The 25,345-nt window shown below is 45.3% G+C and overlaps 1 protein-coding gene and 1 long non-coding RNA gene across 2 annotated transcripts; one reads left to right on the top strand and one right to left on the bottom strand.

The window, feature by feature from the left end:
- Positions 1-9,683: 9,683 nt before the first annotated feature.
- On the bottom strand, positions 9,684-24,175 carry LOC309330006 (acyl-coenzyme A thioesterase THEM4-like). Its single transcript, XM_081841390.1, has 7 exons — positions 24,115-24,175; positions 20,491-20,700; positions 17,629-17,788; positions 16,711-16,876; positions 14,497-14,607; positions 11,983-12,107; positions 9,684-11,428 (listed from the first exon to the last, which is right to left on the bottom strand). The coding sequence occupies exons 2-7, from the start codon at positions 20,620-20,622 to the stop codon at positions 11,370-11,372; spliced, it is 753 nt and encodes a 250-aa protein (XP_081697516.1). The 5' UTR covers positions 20,623-20,700; positions 24,115-24,175; the 3' UTR covers positions 9,684-11,369.
- Positions 20,709-22,100, top strand: LOC309330213. The gene is made up of 2 exons (XR_014151384.1): positions 20,709-21,211; positions 21,672-22,100. It is a non-coding gene; the product is annotated as an uncharacterized lncRNA (long non-coding RNA).
- Positions 24,176-25,345: the final 1,170 nt, after the last annotated feature.

Raw genomic sequence — 25,345 nt, 5'->3', positions numbered from 1 at the left:
GCCAGCAGGACTAAGCCGCTTTTGGCGAACCAGAGCAGCGCATGGAAATGCCATTTACCTTCCCACTGGAGTGGTACCTATTTATCTACTTGGACTTTGACGTGCTTTCAAGCTGCTAGGTGGGCAGGAGCAGGGACTGAGCAACGGGAGCTCACCCCGTCATGGGGATTCGAACCACCGACCTTCTGATCAACAAGCCCTGGTAAGCTTTAAATGGATGATCCCAGGAGTGTCTCTCACTGTAAACCATTCATAACTTCATAAATCACTGTAATATTTCCCCATATGGATTTATTTCCCCTTCCAACTTTCAGCTTCTTCTGTTCTTCATGGAAAATGGGATCTCTCCTTCTGATCATCTTCCCTTTCCCTTCTTCAACTTCAATAACATCCCCCCCAAAAAACAAGGCTCCTTCTAGACTTATCCCCAAGCACCTCCTGGAATACCCCTACCCCCATCCTATGAGTTATAAAACGCCATAAGAGACCAACTCACCTAAGTCAGAAATGGCAACTGCTTGCCGGATTTGGAGAATCAGGATGGAGAATACTCTGGCACCCTCCCTTTTTATACGGTTCTTAATTGTACCTGTGGAAGACAACACCCTCCTTTGATTATGGTTTGATTCATCTCTAGCCCAGCCCAGCTCAGCCCCGTTATACCGTCACCTCCTCCAAATGGCTTGTTTAACTCATTTCCTGGGCCTTTACCTTAGTGTTTTCACCTCCCTCTCTTATCCCAAATTAGTATCATTTGCTACATGACAACTTTAACAGCCGACAGAATCACACCTTCCCTGGTTAGTTACTGGTCTCAGCGTAGCTGTATCAGCAGAGAAAAGAAAAAGCAATAACTATTTTGTTTTATTCATTTATTAAACTTGTTAGTTGCATGTCACTCAAGGGTCTCCAAGCTGCTTCTAGAATCAGAGTTGGAAGGGACTCGGAGGGTCATCTAGTCCAACCCCTGGCAATGAAGGAATCACAGCATTTGCTTACATTTGTGTGTGTATATATACTGTGTATATGGGTGGTGCTGTGGGTTAAACCACAGAGCCTAGGACTTGCCGATCGGAAGGTTGGCGGTTCGAATCCCCACGACGGGGTGAGCTCCCATTGCTCAGTCCCAGCTCCTGCCAACCTAGCAGTTCCAAAGCACGTCAAAAGTGCAAGTAGATAAATAGGTACCGCTCCGGCGGGAAGGTAAGCGGCATTTCTGTGCGCTGCTCTGGTTTGCCAGAAGCGGCTTAGTCATGTTAGCCACATGACCCGGAAGCTGTACACTGACTCCCATGGCCAATAAAGTGAGATGAGCACCGCAACCCCAGAGTCATCCGTGACTGGACCTAACGGTCAGGGGTCCCTTTACTCTTATACTGTATATATACATAAATACATTATACCATAGAAATGATGAGAAGAGAATAATCTAATACATTAATATTCCATGTAACATATTGGGAAAACAAAAACCACACCCCAGCACCCTGTACTCATGTTTGATTCTCTTGAAAACATAGAACCAAATAAACATAAGTCTTATAGGTCTCTGATAGACCCACTGTTTCATGGAATTCTTCTTCAGCCCAGCAGAAGGATACAGAAATGCTTCATAAACTAATCTATATGGTGAATGGAATTGTATAACAACAATTGCTATGGAGCAGAGGTCATAAAATTATGTATATAAAGTGGGTATATCCGGAATCGTTGTTCACTACGTCTGTTTCGGCAGCGTTGGACGTCATAAAACAAAGCTTTAATGGCTTGTTTTCACCTGATAAGAACCTGACCCATTGCTTCTATCAGAGACTTTCATAGCCCACAAAGACTTTCAGAGACCTATAAGACTTATGTTTATTTGATTCTATGTTTTCAAGAGAATCCATTCAAGAGTGCATATTTTGTGACTTTCAGAGATTTAGGAGATTTCTGTTCATTTGGTTTTGCAGAGAGTGCATATTTCATATATTTCATATTGTTCAATGTTCTGTATAGATTATACAAAGAGTTTACAGTGACATTGTGTTGTTATACTTGGTCATCGTGTTGCCTTTGAATATTAGGGTAAAGAGGAGACGGAGAGGAGATAAAATAGCCATCTTCAAATATCTGAAGGGCTGTCAGCTGAGAGTTGTTTTCTGCTGCTCTGGGATACAGGACACGAACAAATGGATTCAAGGACATGGACAAACTGGAACGTGTCCAGAGGAGGGCAACCAAAATGGTCAAAGGCCTGGAAACGATGCCTTATGAGGAACGGCTAAGGGAGCTGGGCATGTTTAGCCTGGAGAAGAGGAGGTTAATATGATAGCCATGTTCCAATATATAAAAGGATGTCACATAGAGGAGGGAGAAAGGTTGTTTTCTGCTGCTCCAGAGAAGCGGACACGGAGCAATGGTTCCAAACTACAAGAAAGAAGATTCCACCTAAACATTAGGAAGAACTTCCTGACAGTAAGAGCTGTTCGACAGTGGAATTTGCTGCCAAGGAGTGTGGTGGAGTCTCCTTCTTTGGAGGTCTTTAAGCAGAGGCTTGACAACCATATGTCAGGAGTGCTCTGATGGTGTTTCCTGCTTGGCAGGGGGTTGGACTCGATGGCCCTTGTGGTCTCTTCCAACTCTATGATTCTATGATTCTATGATTCTAAGTTTCAAGAACTGGGGTTCTGACTAAACGTTAGAAATAACTTCCTGATGGTAAGAGCTGATTGACATTGGATCAGACTTCTAATGGAAGTGGACTCTGTTGCACTGGAGGTTTTAAAGCAGAGGTTTGGTGGCCATCTATCAGGGATTCTTCAGCTGTGACTCCTGCCTTGAAGGGGGTTGGACTAGGTGTCCCTCAGGGTCCCTTCCAACTCTACAATTCTATGATTCTATAAACATCTTATCATACAGGAGGAAAGCATTTTTAGTCCATATCCTTCTGGGGGCCACATGTTGACAGCAGGCAAGACCAAAAGCCAATGTCCACTTAGACCATTTCATTCACATAATTGTGCATTTAGTCAGTGCTTTTTTCTGGTGAGGACGCAGGGGGACGCATACCCTAAACATGTTGTGAATCTTTGTACTTTTGTCCATTTACTGTATATTTCCCCCGATTTGAACTATAAAATGGTGATTTTCTTGAGTCAAAATGAGAGTACCCCTAAACATTTTTAAAGAAAAAAAGCACTGCATTTAGTTGCATTTAAATAACCTTTTGTACATTTGTTACACATAAGAATAATACGAATGGTTCAGTTCTACTTACTGAAGAAAAGAGAGATCTAAGTTAGTCACATCCATTAATTTTCTGGGATCTCCTCTGAGTATGACTAACTTTGGAAACAACAAAATAATAATGGTAAGAGTGGCTCTTTTTGTTCCATTTTGCACTGCAATTTCCAGTTTGTGAAAAGAGGATGATCCAGACTGAATGACCAGCTCGCTTAAGATCTCATTATCCAAAGGGTCAATGGTGTAATTAGTCCAAACTTGGAGATAAGAGTCTAGCGCCACTGTCTACAGCACAGTCTTACTCATGTCCTTTTTGCAAGCAAGCAAGAATTAAAGGGAGGAGGAATGTGGGAATTCATTCAAGTCATTTTGTAAATGAGGCTTAGCATGAGTGAGGATTTAACAACCATGCAATTAAATTCATGCTTTTTTTCAAACACAGCCAACCATTTACCCACAGAAAGCAGGGCTTATCTAAGCCTCCTTGACCCCTGCTTCTTCATCCTTTATTTCCCAGAAAGTGGAAGCAGCAGCAAGGGGTTTATCTATCTTGGAACTGGTCCTCACCAACAGGAAGCAACTGATTACCAAAGTGGAAGTAACGGGAACCTTGGGAGAAAGTGACCAGGCCTTCCTGCGTTTCACGATACAGAGGTAATGACCGCTCCCCACCTAAAACGGGGGGCGCCCTTTGCATGGACGCGTGCAGCCCCTAGATCTGGAGCGGCTCCATCAGCATAGGCTTGGCTTTGCCTTCCCTCAGGTGGGATACCTGGAGGACTCCGCCTACCTCAGTCAGTTGTCCAATCCCACCTGGGGGAAGCGTTGCCAAGGAGACCAGGCCAGGTAGGGGAGGGATTACCTGCCCACACAATAGAGGGAGGATCTTACCTGGTAATCCTCACTTGGCTTCAGAGCTTCTCCCACCCTACCCACCCTCAGTTAATGTCTTATTTTGCAGGTTAACTTTTCTTCACAGGTATGCGGGCGCTGCTACGTTAAGGTCGCTGTTAAAGGGCCGGAAAGGAATTTCCCTGCATTGGCAGGTTTCGCCTTTCCCGTAGCAAAACGTCACAACTTTGGCGGTATCAGGCCTTGGGCGGATTCCTTTTGTCCATCTTCCTCTTTGCGGCGGCGATACCAGGGTTCCCCGTTAAAGGGGTTTTCTGAAGGGAGGCTTTGACCGTACGCCGAAAGGTCGTCATTGCTCTCCCCTGCGGCGGCGGCATAACGGGGGCGGCTATCTCTGCTTGAACATATGTTCTCCAGAGCCGGCCCATCCCCCCCCCCACACTAGATAACCCTGATGCTCCCTAGGTCCCCGGCTGGGGACTGGGGAGGGAGAACGCCCAATGCCTGAGCCAAGGTCTACCCACATTTGAAATTTAATAAAGTTGTGGCCAATTTAATCCCATAGCACATTGTCTAGAGTCGTTATTCCACATGACGGGGGGGACCGCGCGGGATCTGGGGACTCCGCCTGTCCACGCAAGGGAAAACTGAGTGTATTCGGACATGCACTCTGGACTTCAAGAATTAGACTGATTTCAACAAGCTGAAAGAACTACTGGGTGAGATCCCGTGGTCAGAAAAACCCAATGAGAAGGAAGGTCCAAGATGGACGGGAATTTCTTTTTTTATATATATGATTTTTATTAATTTTCCAATAAAGACAAATTTATAACATCATTAAACATCAAAAACTCATCACATATCTTTTTTTTCTTTTAGACTTCCATCAACATGTCTGATAATTTTCCGCAATTATCACAAATCTTCACACTTCTTAATTTATATTGCACTATTATTATATTGCACTGTATTGTATAAATATTGTTTAAACAACATGGCAAGATGGGAGTTTCTTAGAGGTGAAATATTGAAGGCATACATGCAGACAATTCCAACAAGGAAGAAAAGGGGGACGCATCCAGATAAACTGGTGCGGCTGCATAAGGAGCTTACAGATGAGCTGAGATTTAAGAAGAGCATGTAATAATAATAAATAATAATAATTTTTTATTTATACCCCACCCTTCCTGGTTCAGAAAACCGGACTCAGGGCGGCTAACAACAAACACTTATTGATGCAACAAAAAAACCAGCATAAAATGCAGTATAAAACAGGAACAACAATAAATTCAGAATTCAAAAATCAATTTAGGGGGGGAAATCCATCCAATAAACATTAGATGATCACCAGGGCTAGCTGGCTAAATTAGTCCTATTTGGGCCAGCGAGGAGACCAGGGGAGAATTAGCTGTGGGATCCCAGAGCGGGTAATCTTTATAAAAAGGGAAGGAAAGGGAAGAAAAGATCAGGCTAAGTTCAAATTGAAAGCCAGGTGGAATAGCTCTGTCTTACAGGCCCTGCGGAAGGAGGTTAAATCCTGCAGGGCCCTGGTCTCATGGGACAGAGCATTCCACCAGGTCGGAGCCATCACTGAGAAGGCCCTGGCGGAGGATAGTCTGGCTTCCTTAGGGCCCCGGACCTCTAAACTATGGTTCTTCATGGACCTTAAGGTACTCTGCGGGGCAGACCAGGAGAGGCGGTCCCGTAAATATGAGGGCCCTAAACCACAAAGTATAAGAAATGGAAGAAAGGAGAAATCACAAAGGAAGATGAGTAGCCGACACTTGCAGAGAGAAGGTCTGGCAGGCCAAAGCTCAGAATGAGCTTAGGCTTGCAAGAGAGGTTAAAAGTAACAACAAGGGTTTATTCAGCTATGTTCGAAGCAGGAGGAAGAACAAGCACGTGGTAGGTCCTCTGCGTGGGAAACACAGAGAAATGCTGTTGGGTGACAGAGAGAAGGCGGAACTGCTCGACACCTGCTTTGTCTCTGCCTTCACCCAAAAGGAAAGACATGTCCAACCTGGAGATAACAGACTAAATGATGGGGGAAAGGGAGTAGCAGTCCAAGAAAGGGAAAGGGGTGGTAAGGGAACACCTGGCTAATCTAAATGAATTCAAATCTCCAGGGCCTGATGAGCTGCATCCAAGAGTATTAAAAGAACTGGCAGATGTAATCTCAGAGCCTTGGTCTATTATCTTTGATAATTCTTGGAGAACAGGTGAGGTCCCTCAGATTGGTGGTGGCCAAATGTTTTCTCCATCTTCAAAAAGGGGGGAAAGGAAGACCCAGGTAACTACAGACCAGTGAGCTTGACATTGATACCAGGGAATTTTTGGTGTCTTCCTAAAAAAATCTCAACAACTTTCATGATTACAGGTAGGTAGCCGTGTTGGTCTGCCGTAGTCAAAACAAAATACAGTTGTATCTCGGGTTAAGTACTTAATTCATTCCGGAGGTCCGTACTTAACCTGAAACTGTTCTTAACCTGAAGCACCACTTTAGCTAATGGGGCCTCCTGCTGCCGCCGCGCTGCCGGAGCATGATTTCTGTTCTCATCCTGAAGCAAAGGTCTTAACCTGAAGCACTATTTCTGGGTTAGTGGAGTCTGTAACCTGAAGCGAATGTAACCTGAAGCGTATGTAACCCAAGGTACCACTGTAATTAAAAAAATCCTTCCAGTAGCACTTTAGAGACCAACTAAGTTTCTTATTGGTATGAGCTTTTGTGTGCATGCACACTTTTGGTGCTAGAGGAGACTCTTGAGAGTCCCATGGACTGCAAGAAGATCAAATGTATCCATTTTGAAGGAAATCAGCCCTGAGTGCTCACTGGAAGGACAGATCCTGAAGCTGAGGCTCTAAGACTTTGGCCACCTCATGAGAAGAGAAGACTCCCTGGAAAAGACCTTGATGTTGGGAAAGATGGAGGGCACAAGGAGAAGGGGACGACGGAGGACGAGATGGTGGGACAGTGTTCTCGAAGCTACAAACATGAATCTGACCAAACTGCGGGAGGCAGTGGAAGACAGGAGTGCCTGGCGTGCTCTGGTCCATGGGGTCACGAAGAGTCGGACACGACTAAACGACAACAACAACACTTCTTCAGATACACTGAAACAGAAGTCACCAGACTCTTCAATTTAGTGAGAGGGTATTGCCACGTGGTGAGTCCTTTTGGATAGCTGCATTGCTTTTGTAAGACTACCAGCAGGGAGCCAATGGGAGCTGTAGGCCCCCAAAACTTGGAAAGGCTGCCCAAACTGAGTAAGGCTGCTTTAGATCAGGGGACCTCAAGCTTCTTGGTGGTGGCATCTCCATCCCATAATGCCTTCCCTAAACCAACCAGGCTAATTCCTCCAGGGAAGCAGAGCCTACCCAGATCTCATCAGCCCATATTAGGATTTCATTGGCCCTCTGCAGAGAAAGCATGGACCAGTTGGATCCTCTTGGGACCTGTTCTTCTCTGACTTTTGCTTTGATCTAACTTGCCTCTACTGGAAACCGCATGTCCTGAAAATGCAAAGACTAACATTGCCACATAATTCCCCCCACTCCAACAACTTGTAAGCCAATCCAGAAGCTCTGAGTTGGGAGAGAAACCCAATAAATATTTAAAGAAACTGAGCACATTTCCACTAAGCTGGTGGCGATTTCTTAACATTGGGAACTGTGTCTAAGATGGACTGTTGGTCTGATTGAAACACAGTTGACCCAAGGTCTTTGGCAGACTGAGAGCAAGCAAGGGAAATTTTCCTTCTGAGAAAACACACACACACAAACCAATCAAAGCTTTTTATTCTTTTATTTTGGCAAACACTGTTTTCCAGAACACTCAGCAAAATGCCAGAATAGTTAACAGATAGTCAAGTAGTTATGGATGAATCTGCCCCCTTTTTATTTTTAATGGAGCTTGACAGACCGCACAGCTTCCCAACAAAGTAGAATAGTTTTTGCCAACCTCATCTACGAACCAAATTCATTCCCTGACAAGCCCAAGTGACATCAGCAGCAGAACAAAGAAGTCTAATCTCTCCCCCGTAATCCAGGTTTGAGCTCTCAGACCTTCTGCCTGGCTGCTCTGCCACTAGTGGTTGGGAGTGAGGTTTCTGCCCCCAGTCCAACAACATATAGAATTCCATTCAAAAGGTACTAGGGAAATGAATTTCCCCATGATCACCAATAACCTCATTATGGCAAGTTGGGAAAATTACACAACCCAAGGCTCCTACAATGCTAGTGGTGGAAGAAGTGGAGTATATAGACAACAGCCGCTGTCACAAATGCTGCCGTCACAAACCAGAGAGCTGTGTCCCAGCTTGAAGCCTTTGGATGGTGCTCCACAACACAAAAATACATGCAGATGGGATCTCTAGTCCAACCCTCCTTACACAAAGGAGGAAAGCAACCTTCCATGTTTTGTAGCCATTTAAATGCTCCCAAATGTCACTCACTAAAAACCTCTGAATGTTTCTTTCTCTGCTCCAACCTACAGTTGCGTCCAACTAAGTTCTTTTCAGAGCAGACCAACCGAGGGTGACCCTAAGTTAGCCACGTCTATTGATGACAATGGATCTACTCTGAGTAGAACTAGCATTTGCTACACCACCGTTTTCCTACGTGGTTGGCTGCTGCCAGGAGGGGAGAGACTTCCAAGGACAGAGAAGGGCCTCAAGAGGATTTATCACCATGTGGGAGGCAAATTCCTTCCCAATAACGTCTTGTGAGTCAGGGGCAGCCAACATGAGGCCCTCCAAATGGCGGTGGACTCCAGCTCCCATCATGCACAGGGGGAATGAAGTGCAATGACACTGAAAAGCCCCCTGTCTGATGGCAAACTGAGCCTTATTGCATACTTAAATGGTAAAAAAAACACTCGTGAATTTCCACTACTGCTAGAATGCTATGGAAGAACCAGGCCCCACCAAACACCCTGGCGGGAGCTTAAATATATTTGATCTGCACAAGCTCTTAAGGTTTATTGGGAGGGAGGGATTGGGAGAAGCAGCACAGGTCCCTTTTATATCAGGAGTGGGGAACCTTTGGTTCTACAGATGTTGTGGAACCACAACTTCCATCAGCCCCAGCAAATATAGCCAATAGCTAGGGATGGTGGGAGCAATAACTGGGGGGGGCCACAGGCTCCCCACACCTGCCTTATTAGAAGGCCAATAGAAGAGCTCCCTTGGCTGCACCCCTCAAAAACTTAGGAGAAAGAAGCTTCGATATGAAATATCAGCTTACATGGAAGCTTTATAGGCACTTTTTGTTTGTATCAACAGGCTCAAAAGGAAGCTCTGAACATGTGTTCACCAGCTGAAGACCGGCCGAGGGTTTGCATGCGTGACACTCAGCCCAGGCGCATAAAAAGTGCACAGTGCATACCTGCTGTGATTTCTGGAAGCCATCAGCTCACTAAAAGGTTAGGGCAGAGAATATGCCTCTTTGGGAAAACACGGCACTACATGAAAACACACAATGCATGTACGACCCAGCAGTTTCCAGTAAAATGGTATTATGAAAGATGGGTGAGTTGACACTGCAGATTTTTATGATTTGCATTGGGCCTTGATTTGTATGAAGAGCGTTTGCTTTCCACCAGCTAAGATTCTCTCTCTCTCTCTCTCTCTCTGTGTGTGTGTGTGTGCACGTGTGTGTGTGTGTGTGTGTGTGAGAGAGAGAGAGAGAGAGAGAGAGAGAGAGAGAATAGCAGGCAATGATCCTCTTCTTGTAGGGCGCCAACACCTCTGATGTAAAGGTAAGCATGGATTGCACTCAACTAAGTTTTACTCAGAGCAGGCCCACTGAAATTAATAGACTTGTGTTGGCCACATCCATTGAGTTCAATGGGCCTACCTTGGGTAGGGCTAATGGTAGGATACCACCCTACATGTCTGGACTCCAGAGAACACCTCTGCTTACTCTGGTTCAAAAATGGGACATATCTGGCCAGGTTTTCCCACCAATAGTTAGACCACCTGATAAGTGACCAGAACAGCACATGGGTACAAGTGGAGCTGATCAGTGAGTGTTTGAAAAAAGCCAAGGTCTGCTATGGAAGGCATAGTGAGAGGTTGCCCTAAGCTTGCTGGATAACCTGTTTTACAGAAAATACTTTCCATGGTGCTATGAGTTAAGTTAGGCATACACATCCCCCCCCCTGCAAATATATTACTCTGCTTATTATATATTATATAATATATATATATAAACTTGCCCTATATACAAAAAAACCCCTATGTGCCCTAGACGTGGCACGAGTCTGCTTAAGTAGCAATGACAACACTGTTTGGCCTAAATCATTTTCTCCAGAAGAAACAGCCGCCTTGCATGTAGAAAAGATCCAGATTTCCCAGGAACCAGTTTCTAGGATCGTAGCATTTCCATAAAAGGAAGGTTCTCAGGCAGGGTGGAAGGAGAAAGAACTTGTCCATGTGAAGATCACCTGGTGGAAACCCTTACACATATGGTTTTTAATTGTAAACTATATGCTAATCTCCGCCAGCAATTTCTAGATCAACTCTGTATCCCCAGATGGAAACCAGAGTTGGAGGTCATACATTTTCTGTTCCTGGGGAATGATCAGGAGCTCACCAAGTTAGCGGCTAAATATCTCTATTTGGTTTTTGGTCGTCGAAATGCCCTGCAGATGTCTGATCTCCCTGGAGACCTAGAGATATGACGATAGACTGCTCTGCCTCCTTTTTTTCAGCAAATGTTTTGTGCCACTGGGGAAGTGGTAATTCCGTACTGATTTGTTTGGATGTTGCATGTGATGCCAATAAAAGGTTTGAGGATGATGATTTCCCCAAAAGGTAGAGAGGCAAGGTTCCTTCCTGAAAGAGGTGCTGTGTTTTCTGGACAAGCTGTGGAGGGTTGTTGGCAATCGGAGGCAGACAGGTGAACAAGAGAGGAAGTGGAAACCCATTGTGGATAGCAGGCGAGCTTAGCTTGGCAAAGGCCGGAAAACACTGCTTCAAAGTTCAATACTGCATCGCGGAGATCGGTATATGAAAGAGCTGCCACGGTTCAGCTCTGAGAGCTCTGTTTAACAGGAACAGCCCTAGGGATACGTTGAGGAGATACTGGCCAAGAAGACAGGACGCACTTTGAAGTCAAACGTGGGAAGAGGAAATGCACGCTTGCCAAAGTGCGCAGAGGTGGTTTAGGAGGGAGCCAAAATGCTTTTGCAGAGGTCAGTCTCCCCAGGCTCAAGTGCTTAAGGCTAGGCATTGGACTGGACCTGTTCAAGACGCCCAGCTTTCAGGGGGAAAGACTGGACTTCCTCTGGTGGGCTATTTGGAAGAGGCTTGCTGCTGGATGGAGTCCTTTAACTGGAACTGGATGAAGAGAGCTAAAACAGAAACAGGAGGGGGAAAATAAAATGCTGTGTGAGTACCAACATTGAAAGATTGGCAACATAATTTTTTTTGAAATGACTGAATTAGCAAAAATGACGGCAACAATTAGAATGCAATCTAATCAAAATCTCAATCAGGAATGGAAATGTGTGGAAGAATACATGACCGAAAGATGCTCCAACAAGAATTTATTGATGTGTATAGACTTCACAAAGTTAAGTTAAGCTAAGCTAAGCAGATATATAAGATTGAATGTTTAATTATTAAGATACAAGAATACAACCTCAATAATAAAGTTACAAAATAATAACAAGGAAATCACGCACAGGTGGAAGGAAGACACAGGGCAAGAAATAAGAAATGGATAAATGTTGGTACATAATGAAATGTGAAAATGTGAATTTACGTATATACTGTATATGTATTATTATGTAAAGATTTCATATATGTATTGCAACATTAATAATAAATAAAATAAAATGCTGTGTGAAAGCTTTGACGTAGCACCAACAACAGCAGCAAACGATAGCAAGAACCAAGCCATTACCTGTGGCCTCTGTGTGAACCGTCTCCCCATCAACACTCTGCACATGCCCAGTCACAAACACCTTCCGGCCCTCTATCCGGTCCAGCTTGCTCTCCACCAAGACTACGGAGCCCAGCGGGATAGGACTAACGGGGGGGGGGGGGGATTTTGAGATATAGATTAAAGATAAGTCTTGCCCGTTATCCTGCTTATAGATCCAATCTCTGAGCAGTCTTTTAACTCCAGGAAATACAAAAACGTCTGTTGTCAGGTTTTTTGAGGCTAGGAAGTCTTGTACTAGCCTGGCCCAATCACCCTTCTTCCACTGTTTCTCCAGGCAGAGTAGGGAAACAGTCCTCTGGCATATCCAGGACGCTTTTATAGTACGAAAGAGCAGCCATCTCCATCTTAGCTTTTACAGACACCACACCTGTCTCTGTCCTAAGGAAAGCAGCTGGGGTACCTGGAGGTACTGCCAACAGACACCTTAGGAACTTATTCTGGCAGACTTCCAGGTAATTATTATTTATTGAATACCCCGTATTTTTCACCCTATAGGACGCACTTTTCCCCCTCCAAAAATGAAGGGGAAATGTGTGTGCGTCCTATAGGGTGAATGCAGGCTTTCCCGGGCTTCCTGCAGCTCTGCGCCACCCTCCGGAACCCGGCGCGAAGCCGCGTGGGGCTCCGGAGGGTGGCGCAGAGCTGCCTGCATTCCGAAGCCTGGTGTGCGCTGAAGAGCGCGCCCGGGCTTCGCGCACCTCTCCGCAAGCCTGGGGAGACCGGCGCGGCTCCCTAGGCTTGTGGACAGCAGGCTGTTCTGGGGGCTGGAGTCGGGGGAACCTCAGGCTGGGGGGGGGATAATTTTTTTCTTTATTCCCCCCCCAAAAAAAACTATGGGGCGGTGCGTCCTATGGGGCGAAAAATACGGTATATACCACCATATACCCAGAGGCCTCAGGGCAGTTCACAGAACAAAATCAAAATATAAAACCACAAAATACATAATCAAAATAAAAGCAACAACCCAATAACCCCTTCTCCCAAAAAACCCCCACATTTTAAAAGGGCATAGGGTGTCAATCAAATCAACCAAAGGCCTGGTTAAAAAGGAACGCTTTGCCTGGTGCCAAAAGGTGAACTTCTCTGGAGAGAGCATCCCACAGAAAGGGAGCCACTGCAGAGAAGGCCCCGTTCTTGTGCTGCCACTCTCTGGACCTCTCTGGACCTCTCGGTTGTTGTGATTTATCCCCCAGATCTCAATACTATACTGCATTTGAGCTACTACTTCCCCTAGTTAGACTTTTAGGGCTGGAATTACCAGCCTGCCACCTTTAGAATAGAAAAACTTCAGAGTAGCATAGGCTGACTTCTGTACTGTTGCTAGTTTGCAGCTTAGGTCCCTTGTCTTTCCTGGTCTGCCCCGCAGAGGACCTTAAGGTCCATGAATAATCTGATTTCCTTAGGTCCTGGGCCCTAAGGAAGTCAGACTATCCTCCACCAGGGCCAGGGCCTTTTCAGTGATGGCTCCGACCTGGTGGAATGCTCTGTCCCATGAGACCAGGGCCCTGCAGGATTTAACCTCCTTCCGCAGGGCCTGTAAGACAGAGCTATTCCACCTGGCTTTCAATTTGAACTTAGCCTGATCTTTTCTTCCCTTTCCTTCCCTTTTTATAAAGATTACCCGCTCTGGGATCCCACAGCTAATTCTCCCCTGGTTTCCTCGCTGGCCAAAATAGGACTAATTTAGCCAGCTAGCCCTGGTGATCATCTAATGTTTATTGGATGGATTTGCCCCCTAAATTGATTTTTTAATTCTGAATTTATTGTTATTCATGTTTTATACTGTATTTTATGCTGTCTTTTGTTGCATCAATTAAGTGTTTTAACTTTGTTGTTAGCCGCCCTGAGCCCGGTTTTCTGAACCGAGAAGGGCGGGGTATAAATAAATTTTATATATAATATATATATATATATATATATATATATATATATATATATATATGCAGGTTTTGGTGTCCTCGGGTGTCTTCCCGTGTAAAAGTTGGGGTGTCTAGGCGACGTTTCGACGAGGTCTCACTCGTCATCTTCAGGCTGGTGCTTTCGGCTTCTTGTTACTGGAACAGAGCAGGATCTCAGTGTTTGAGTTCCTATAAATACTGTAGAGGGGGTGTGGTGTATAGCCTCCAATGTTCTGGACAGAGAGGAAGTTCCCAGACACCCGAGGACACCAAAACCTGCATTCCTGTACCCGTGAAAATCTACGAAAGCAAATATATATATATATATATATATATATAGTATGTTTTGTAGCTTAATCAACTTGAAACCAGACAGACCCTTGGAAAAATTTAAATAAGAACCTAGGAGAGTATATGTTCTATTCAAATGTCCAGAATTCTTATTACTGAATGGACTCTTGCTTTGCCAAATGTGTTGAAAGATTTGCAAGGTGCTTAAAATCAAACCCATGACCTATGCTGATCATGCGCCAATTTCCTAAGTTCTTAGTTCTACAAAGGCAGGTTTGCTCACCTCTTGTAGTTTATGGTGAGGTTTGCGGTCAACACCCTGCCAGCGACGAAGATGGCACATGTGCCAAGGACGCTGTCCAGGATGGTGGCAATGCAGCCGCCGTGTACAAACCTGTAAAAATGAAAAGTTAATTTAAAAATAAAAGCCACACAAACTTTGTGGAAACAAAGAAGACGATGTGCAAAGATGACTTCCATGCGTGGCTCTGGAGGCAGGGGAGCGTGGATTCAGGGAGACACGAAGTCCCAGAGCAGGAGTGGATACCAGGAATTCCTGGACGACTGCCTGTTTAAAGAGCCACTACATTTGCCCACTGTTACAGGAGAAGGGATATTGCCATTATTATGGCAATAATAATGGCATTATAATTATTACTGAATTTATAACCCACCCTTAAGCAATAGGTCCCAGAACGTGGTTATAACAATGCAAGATTCAAGATTCAGAACATTTAAAACAGATCACAGCCACAGGAATAGGGTGGTGAGAAATATAAATAAAAGTTTTAATATATAATTTCTAATTGTGATGTCCAGTAGTGATGTATGGAAGTGAGAGCTGGACCATCAAGAAGGCTGATCGGCGAAGAATGGATGCTTTTGAATTATGGTGCTGGAGGAGACTCTTGAGAGTCCCATGGACTGCAAGAAGATCCAACCTCTCCATTCTGAAGGAAATCAGCCCTGAGTGCTCCCTGGAAGGACAGATCCTGAAGCTGAGGCTCCAAGACTTTGGCCCCCTCATGAGAAGAGAAGGCTCCCTGGAAAAGACCCTGATGTTGGGAAAGATGGAGGGCAGAAGGAGAAGGGGACGATAGAGGACAAGATGGTTGGACAGTGTTCTCGAAGCGACCAGGAGGAGTTTGACCAAACTGCGGGAGGCAGTGGAAGACAAGAGGGCCTGGCGTGCTCTGGTCCATGGGGTCACAAAGAGGCAGACACAACTAAACGACTAAACAACAACAACAACAATTGTGATGTATTTGTATACAGCAAAGAGAAGTTTAGAGTAATTAGGTATATTTGATTTAGCTAACCATGTAACAGGTTTATGTTAGGAAATGAATATGGATGCTGAATTTGATGTTTGTAATTTTTCTTTTTTTTTTGTTTGTTTGTTTTGGAAATAAAAAAATAAAAAAGGAATAGGGTGGTGGTCCCTGAAAACACACCTCTCAGGTGTCAAAGGCCAGGTTTGAGAGGTGGGTCTTCAGAATTTGTCAAAAGCAGTGTGTAATGAGGGTTCCAGGTGCATCTACGTGGAGAGGAAATTCCACAACTTAGGAAGGCCCTCTCCCGGGCCGCCACGCCCCTGAACATCTGCAGGCTCAAATTCCCGTATTTTTCGCTCTATAAGACGCACTTTTCCTCTCCAAAAGTTAAGGGGAAATGTGTGTGCATCTTATGGAGCGAATGCAGGCTCCTTGGCTTCAGCGAAAGCAATGCGAAGCCTCCGAAGCACAGAGGGAGTGCTCCCTCCGCGCTCCTTGGCTTCGCGTTGCTTTCGCTGAAGTCTGGAGAGCAACAGGGGTCAGTGCGCACCGACCCCTCTCGCTCTCCAGGCTTCAGGTCCAGCTGCCTGAAGCCTTTGGAGTGCAGCTGGACCTCGCGCTGCACTCCAAAGGCTTTGGGTTCCTTTCGCTGAAGCCGGGACTCCTGGCTTCAGCGAAAGGAACCCGAAGCTTTTGGAGCCGAGGTCCCGCTTCGTTCCAAAGGCTTCAGGTGGCTATCCCTGAAGCCTTTGGGGCACAGTGGGACCTCACGCTGCGTTCCGAAGGCTTCGGGTTATTTTCGTTGAAGCCGGGAGAGCAAGACTCTCCTGGCTTCAGCAGAAAGGGAGAGCTGCGAAGAGCCCCTTCAGCGAAGCGGGAGGAGAAATGGAAGGGGCTCCGTTTCTCCTGCCGCTTCGCTGAAGGGGCGCTGAGCAGAGAGGGGGAGATTTTTTTTTTCTTGTTCTCCCCCTATAAAACAAGGTGCGTCCTATGGTCGGGTGCGTCCTATAGAGCAAAAAATACGGTAATTCCACTGGATCCTGCTTTTATCCACATCCCTTGGAAAAGTGAGGCGTATACATGTGCAATTTCTCTCTTGGGAGCGCTGATCCAGGGAAGGGCACAGAAAAAAGGCCAATTGGATGGTGCCCACCAAACTCACTCAAACACCTCCAAGGGCCCATGGTTTAGAAAACGGTTCATGGTTCTGGTCCAGTCCTTACCCTGGAGGCCCTTCAAGGTAGGGACCAAGCTGGAACATGGACACCATCCTTTTCTCCGACGGGTTGAGAAACATCGCGTATTCAAAGCCCATGCCTTCCTCGTCGAGGTTCCTGAGGAAGAGACGGCTGGCTCTGTCCTTTAGCTCGTTCCCTTGCCTCATCCTTACTGTGGGAGCAGCATCAAGTCGTGAATGAGCACGGTCTTATTATGGACTCACCTGCATGCAGTAACAACACCGAGTAACTCTCGGTGCCTGGGAAAGAGGAAGAGGCAGGGACGAGCGCAGGGTTTCATCAATTAGCTTTTAGGTGTCTTCCTTTTAGGTGCTCCTGCCACCGGTCTGCTCAGACAGGCGCCTTATGAATGATTTTTAAGGCGCCCACTAAATATTATTAGTTATTAAATGGATATGCCAACCTTTGCCCCAAAATCACAGGGAAGTATACAACAAAATACAAAATGAAAACACAAATACACAACAACAGCAACCCCCTTTCAGCCACAACACTAGAAGCCCAATTCTGACATTCTGCAGAACAGAACAAGAACAATTGGAGTCCACAGAAGGGAACAAATGCAATGAATAAAACAAATAAAAACATCTGTACAACTATTTAAAAATCAATTTCAGCAGAGATACAGACTGGGGAAAATCTCTACTTAAATGGCGTCTTGGAAACGGAAGGTCTTCGGTGGGCGCCTGTATAGTAGTATTTAAGAGGAGGGTGATTCCAAGGGAAAGGAGATACAACCCAAATTTGACATTGGGCAGAACAGAATGAGAACAATTGGAGTTGGAATCAAAGAACATGCAGAGGACTACCAGTTTGCCATCCCTGATATTCTGGATGAAACAGAGGCTGGTGGCAAAGGTTTTAGCAAGGAGAGAGAGAAAGGAATGAAAAAGAGGTCCTTGCCTGGAACGTGATCTGCAACATTCCTATAAGAAGGCAGCCTTTTCCACATTCCGTCTTTCGCCATCGCCATGAATCTGTTGAACTGATTCACCATCTCTGGAGTCCAGCTGGCGTTGGGGATGGCATAGTCCTTTGCATGCTCAGACTCATGGAATAGTGCCTGTAAAGAAGGGGAATGTACGTAAGCCAGGGAACTAAAGGTGCGTAGAAAAGAGGGGATAAGGATCCTGGTTATAGAACAGCAAACACATCACCTGTGACTTACTGCATTTTCCACCCGTGACTCACACAGCTTTCTTCCCATCCTGCTCTGCTCTCCCACCCTTCAAAGCTCCTAGGTACAGGCCCAGCTCCAGTTCTTGCCCCTGACACTATCACCAGCTGCTGAATGCATTCAATCTAGGGGTAGGGAACCACTTTCAGCTTGAGGGATGCATTCAAACTCTTTGAATCTTCCAGGGCCCAGGTTCGGGGGGGGCGTGGGCAGAGGCCAAAAGGGGGGGTCACCTAAGCATGAGAAAGCAACAACAACACCAAAACATTTATCAAAGTTTTCCCCATGAAATCCTGTTCAAGTCCTCCTTTGAATTCATACACACACACATGAATGTATATATATGAACGTACATACACCTCATGAGTCTAACCCTAGGAAAGTCATGGAAAGTAGGGGGGCAGATGGAAATGATTAGACAGCTGATTTAATTTCATTTTTAATTTGTATACCACCTTTCTATAGCACTATTCACAAGGCAGTTTACAGCAACAAAGTATACAACGAAGAACACACACCTAAAACATAACTTTAAATTGGAGTAACTTAAATCAAATAAAGTAACATAATTAGAATATAATAGTACACAGTAAAATCATGATGTTCCATCAGGGGTCAGCAAACTTTTTCAGCAGGGGGTCGGTCCACTGTCCCTCAGACCTTGTGGGGGGCTGGACTATTTTTTTTTTTGGGGGGGGGAGAATGAACAAATTCTTATGCCCCACAAATAACCCAGAGATGCATTTTAAATAAAAGGACACATTCTACTCATGTAAAAACACGCTGATTCCTGGACTGTCTGTAGGTGGGATTTAGAAGGCGATTGGGCCGGATCCAGTTTGTCTACCCAGGTGTTACATGATTGCTGGATGGATGGGATAGACCTGGGTGTGTGGGTGTGAATCACTACCAAAAGCTGGAGGCTGCTTTCTGACGTAATGGGCAGATAGCTAAGATGACACTCTGCCTCAGCTGGCTCCGAGCCAGTTTCAGTGGTAATTATTTATTTTATAAAAATTATACTCTGCTTGATTGTAAAAAAATACCTCAAAGATAAAACAAGAAAATGAAGAAAAAAATAACAGCCATACTCTAAAAAGACGCACAAATTAAAATACTAAAACAGATTTAAATTGCCTCAACGTTATAAGCATTTGAATAGACTTGTCTAAACCAGGGTTTCTCAAACTTGGGTCTCCAACTGTTGTTGGACTACAGCTTCCAACATCCCTAGCTAGCAGGACCAGCGGACAGGGATGATGGGAATAGTAGCCCCCAAACAGCTGGAGACCCAAGTTTGGGAAACCCTGGTCTAAACAATAATGTTTTTAGCTGTGGGTTAAACCAAAGAGCCTAGGACTTGCCGATCAGAAGGTCGGCAGTTTGAATCCCCGAGACGGGGTGAGCTCCCGTTGCTTGGTCCCTGGTGCTGCCCACCTAGCAGTTCAAACGCATGTCAAAGTGCAAGTAGATAAATAGGTACCGCTCCGGCAAGAAGGTAAATGGTGTTTCCGTGCTCTGCTCTGGTTCGCCAGAAGCGGCTTAGTCATGCTGGCCACATGAACCGGAAGCTGTACGCCGGCTCCCTCGGCCAATAAAGCGAGATGAGCGCCGCAACCCCAGAGTCGGCCACCACTGGACCTAATGGTCAGGGGTCCCTTTACCTTTACATTACTCTTAAAGTCACGCAATAACGTGACATGGGCTTCACACTCGATATAGCACGCATCTTGCACGAGAGCGTAATCTCTTTATTTACGACAGGGGTGGGGAATCTTTGGCTCTACAGATGTTGCTGCATTCCTGCCAGCCCCATCTAACACTGCCGAAAGTCAGGGAACAAGAAAGCTACGAAAGAACTGGCAAAACCTCAGCTCCCCTAATTAACTTCTGTTTTCTGTGAAACTGGTCTCGCTGGTGCTCAAAACTGATACCGTATCTGAATACACACCATATGTTCAAAGCACCTGACTTCCCCCAAAGAATGCAGGAAACTGCAGTTAGTTGATGGGGCAGGAAATGGTAATTCTGTGATGGGCAACTTACAGTCCCCAATATTATGTCAAGGGCAGATGCGAGCTTTAAGAGTAGGTTGTGTACACAGCCCCGAGCTGTTGAAATCTGCACTTAGCGAGTCCGAGCACCTATCCTGCTACCAGCACAGTGCTATTAGCACAGTCAGGCTGTGTGACAAGAGCATAAAGGGCGGTATGTTTGTGACAGATAAAAAGTGCTCGTCCTCAGAACCAGAGAAGGATGTTAGGTGACATTGCAGGGTAGGGGAGTAGTATCAATAAAATCATAAAAATCAGATTTAAAAGAAAACCAATAAAAACACAGCAAATCAGACAACTGGGCAGCAGTCTCTGTGCCCAAAAGCACAGGCAAAAGGTCAAGCTTCAAGCCGTCATCGAAATAATCCCAAATTTGACCTCATTTGGTGAATCTCGCTTAGATGATGGCTTAAAATGTCAGTGTCCCAGAGCCACAAATAACATCCACCTCATGTACGCTGTGACTGCAGAGGGTTGGACTGGATCACCCTTGGGATCCCTTCCGAATCTACAGCTCTGTGATCCTATACTCACTGCGGCTTTCCACAATGGCATCTGGGAAGAAGGCAAGACTCCTTGAGACACTGCTTCTGCTCCTTGGGGACCACATCTGGGGCCCCCCCAGCGAGCGAGCCCCTTAGCCAGCCGGGCGAAGCTCCTCAGCATGTCCGACTCGTACGCGTCTCAGGGATAAGTGCCAGTCACTCTTCTTGCTGATCAAGATGCGGCTGGAAGGGACGACACCTGCCAAGGGAGATTGGCCCAGTCACAGTTTGGCAAGAGAAATGCAAACCTCGCAGGTTCTCCTGGCATCTGGGCTTCGGAGGGATGCTGGATTCTGACTAAGGAGGGACAGTGGAGGACTTGGCAGCCTCACCCTCTTAATAATAATAATTATAATAATATTTTTTTATTTATACCCCACCCTTCCCAGTTTAAAAACTGGGCTCAGGGCGGCTAACAGCAAATATAAAACAATGATCGAAATGGGACTTAAGAACAGCATAAAATACAACATAAAATGCAGCATCAATATCAATGAAATTCAGGGGTCGTTTTGGGAAAAACAAAAGAAAAGAAAACCCAGTCAGTAGACATCAAATGATCACCAGGCCTAACTGGCCAAGTTGGTCCTACTAGGGCCAGCGAGGAGACCAGGGAAGAATTTAAATGTGGGGTCCCAGAAAGGGTTTCGTCATAGAAGAGGAAAGGGAAAAGGGGGTAGAGGATCAGGCTAAATCAAATTGAAATTACCGTATTTTTCGCTCTATACGACGCACTTTTCCCCCTTCAAAAATGAAGGGGAAATGTGTGTGCGTCCTATGGAGCGAAGACGCCATAGCCCCACAACCCTCTCCCAGCTGGAGAGGTGACGTGCGACTATGGCAGCAGCCTCTCCGCTGCGCCTTTCCGCTGCTCCCTGACCTGCTCTTTGGGGCTGGTGGTGGGCTTCCCCCCGCCAGCCCCAAAGAGCAGGTCGAAAGGAACCTGAAGCCTGGAGAGTGAGAGGGGTCGGCTCTCCAGGCTTCCAAGGTAGCCGCCTGAACAGCAACTTGTTTTAGAGCGGAAAAACAAGAGGGGGGAAATTCTCCCCCTCTCTTTCGCTGAAGGGGCGCTGGGCAGAGAGGGGAGAGTTTTTTTTCTTGTTCTCCCCCCTCTAAAACAAGGTGCGTCCTATTGTCCGGTGCGTCCTATGGTGCGAAAAATACGGTAAGATTTTGTCCTGTCCTGGCCGTCACCATCTGCAGCGGGAGCAGAGTCCAGCTTTAACTACGCACCGTGCGGAGAAGGCCTCCCTTCTGCCCATCCCGGAACTTATTCAGCTTCGTTGGGTGGCAAAGCATTGCAAGCATGGAGCAAAAACGTGCTCATAATTGCATTCCCCACTAACACAGGTCCCCACCCGGCAATTTTTACTAACTGCCAGGAAATAAATGAGAAGCTTGCCTCATCCTGAGTCAGACCATTTATGCATCTGGGTCAGCGCTGCCTACACTATCTGGCAGCTCCTCCTCCAGGGTTTGAGAGCGGCAGGGCCTCTCCCAGCCCTCCTTGGAGAATCTGCCAGGGACTAAGCCAGGGGCTTTTCTGGCTGCTCTGCCACCACGGAGCCCCTCCTGGAGGAGCTTTGAAAGGACTTAAGATCCCAGTCCACATGGCGCTGCTTTTAATAAGGTCAGTTTAGGAACCTTAATACAAATAAGTCACAAACGTCATCACAGGAGGCGGCATTTGGTGCTTCAATTAAATCTATAAAAAGGTAAAGGTAAAGGTACCCCTGACCATTAGGTCCAGTCGCAGATGACTCTGTGGTTGCACCACTCATCTCGCTTTACAGGCCGAGGGAGCTGATGTTTGTCCGCAGAAAGTTTTTCCGGGTCATGTGGCCAGCATGACTAAGCCGCTTCTGGCGAACTAGAGCAGCGCACACAAACGCCGTTTACCTTCCCGCCGGAGTGGTACCTATTTATCTACTTGCACTTGGACATGTTTTCGAACTGCTAGGTTGCCAGGAACAGGGACCGAGCAATGGGAGCTCACCCCGTTGCGGGGATTTGAACCGACCTTCCAATTGGCAAGCCCAAGTGGCTTAGTGGTTTAGACCACAGCGCCACGTGCGTCCCTTAGTTAAATCCATAGGTAAAGGTAAAGGGACCGCTGACCATTAGGTCCAGTCGTGGCCGACTCTGGGGTTGCGGTGCTCATCTCGCTTTATTGGCCGAGGGAGCTGGCGTACAGCTTCCGGGTCATGTGGCCAGCAGGACTAAGCCACTTCTGGCAAACCAGAGCAGCGCACGGGAATGCCGTTTACCTTCCCGCCGGAGCGGTACCTATTTATCTACTTGCACTGGCATACTTTCGAACTGCTAGGTTGGCAGGAGCAGGGACCGAGCAACGGGAGCTCACCCCGTCGCGGGGATTCGAACCTTCTGATTGGCAAGCCCAAGAGGCTCAGTGGTTTAACCCACAGCGCCACCCGCGTCCCTTAATTAAATCTATATATCACCATAAAAATATATATAACATACAATTTCAAAAAAGTTCAGGAGTGTCTTTATGTATGCTACAGTTGCTGCCAGAATTCTAATCGCAACTGGTTGGAAGGAAGAGGATATCCCATCCAAACCAGACTGGCAAAATAAATTAAGAGAGTATGCCGAACTGGCAAGTCTACCAGCAAGGTTACAGACGAAAAGGTTATCTATCAGAGAGTGGGACATATACAGAGTTTGTGGAAAAGAATATCAATCCGTTGGCAGGTTTTGACTGAAGTTCTGTGTGTAAATAGGATAATCTTACAAGATTTAAAGCAAGTTAAATAACATGCAGGGGAAAAGAGAGATAAGTGCGCAGTTAAGGAATTCAATTCGGGAACATAATGGGAAGATCGGAGGTCGTGTTAAACTTAATTACAAAATGATGTGCAAAACAAGTATCGCTTAAGGATACTTATCTTTTTTTTGTGTTTAGTATTTATTGACTATTTCTGTCATACAGTTTGCAACCAATAAAGCATTCATAAAACAAATTAAAATAAAATAAAGAATAAAACATATAAGTTCATAAAACCAACGAAAACAAAATACAAATTAAAAATAAAACATATAAATTCATGAGACCAAAGAAAAGAAAAAAATAAAACATATAAGTTCGTAAAACCAAAGAAAAGAAAAAAATAAAACATATAAGTTCGTAAAACCAAAGAAAATAAAAAATAAACATATAAGTTCGTAATACCAAATAAAATAAAATAAAAATTAAAAATAAAACATATAAATTCATAAAAGCAAAGAAAATAAAAAAATATAAGTTCGTAATACCAAAGAAAATAAAATAAAAATTAAAAATAAAACATATAAATTCATAAAACCAAAGAAAATAAAAAAACATATAAGTTCGTAATACCAAATAAAATAAAATAAAAATTAAAAATAAAACATATGAATTCATAAAACCAAAGAAAATAAAAAATATAAGTTCGTAAAACCAAAGAAAATAAAATAAAAATAAAAAATAAAAGATATAATCTGGTAAACATTAAGTCATGAATATTCATTTCCCCCATGACTCCAGGAAACTCCACGGTCACCCCTCCCCCTCCTCTGACCTTTGACCCATATTCCCCCCCCCCATAATTAAATTCCGGATACAGAAAACTTTACCTCTTCCTCTCCGCTCTCACCTTCTTCTCCTGCCTCAGTCAATATCAGGAGCCAGCATCTGACTTCCGTTAACGTCACTTCCGCCATCCCTCCCAAGGGTGGGGGGAAGCGTGAGTCAGCCTCTGCTTCTGCGCATGCGCCTATGTGCTTCTCTCGCTCTCCGGGCGAGAGGAATCCTGCGAGGCGGCGCCACGCTTTGCGCTACTGCGCGTGCGCGAGAGGCTCCCACGCTTCCCGCCCGTCGCTATGACAACGCGGAGAGAGGCGCCCGGGGTGGGAGAGAGATAGAACTGTCGGTTGGATGTCTATTGGTGACTGACGCTACGCGCAATCCTTCATTGGCTCGGCTCCTGTCAATCAACTTGTAAAAGCCAATAAGGCGTCTCCCATCTTTCCCTCCGAGGCTTCGAAATGAGCGGCTGTTCCGCTTTGCCCGCCCATCCAACTGATACCGGGTGCTGATTGGAGCGCCGGATCATATGTCTTTTATGCTAATTTCTGAGAGGTTCTTAGTTTTCATTGGGCGGAGGAGGGAGACCCGGATGATCAAAGGTTCTGGAAACCAAGCCTGATGAGGAACGGTTGAAGCAGCTGGGGTGTTTAACCTGGAGAAGAGACTGAGAGGAGATAGGATAGGCGCCTTCAGATAGAATAATAATAATTATAAATAAATAAATAATAAGTAATAATAATAATAATTATTGGGTGGCAATAATAGAAGATGGAGCAAGCTTGTTTTCTCCTGCTCTGGAGAGTAGGACTCGAACCCATGGCTTCAAATTACACTGGAGATTCCAACTAAACACACAGAAAAAACTTTCTGACAGTCAGAGCTGTTTGACTGTGAAACAGTCTCCCTCTCCTTCCTTGGACGTTTTTAAGCAAGAGTTGTTTTTTTAATATATATATATATATATATGCTTTCGTAGATTTTGTGTACATTATACATTTATGAAAAAACATTTATGAAAAAATGTGTACATTATACATTTATGAAAAAACAGACGGACAAACAAGTAAACAAACATACAATCAAACAAACAAATGACAGAAAAATCAAACAAACCACCACACTATAAGATTCAACATATATATACTCCTGGGCAGAGTTTTTACTGGCCGTTGTCGTAAATAAAAATATGCCCTTTTCCCTTATGGGGTACCCAAGAGCCCATATAGAGTCCTTACATAGGTTCCCTATTGGTAGGAGAAAATAACAGAGGCCA

Source organism: Podarcis erhardii (genome assembly GCF_964252035.2).
Source record: "Podarcis erhardii genome assembly, chromosome: 15".
NCBI lineage: Eukaryota > Metazoa > Chordata > Lepidosauria > Squamata > Lacertidae > Podarcis > Podarcis erhardii.
The sequence above is the reverse complement of the archived record's forward strand: the minus strand, read 5'-3'. Positions and strand labels throughout refer to the sequence as shown.

Bases quoted from the DNA above. Each gene is read 5' to 3' on its own strand.
- LOC309330006 (XM_081841390.1), bottom strand. From the start codon at position 20,622: ATGCTGAGGAGCTTCGCCCGGCTGGCTAAGGGGCTCGCTCGCTGGGGG. The intron at 12,108-14,496 runs GTGAGCAAACCT...CCCCCCCGTTAG, and splicing joins CTCACCATAAACTACAAGAG to TCCTATCCCGCTGGGCTCCG. The intron at 11,429-11,982 runs GTAATGGCTTGG...TTTCTGTTTTAG, and splicing joins GGTTCACACAGAGGCCACAG to CTCTCTTCATCCAGTTCCAG.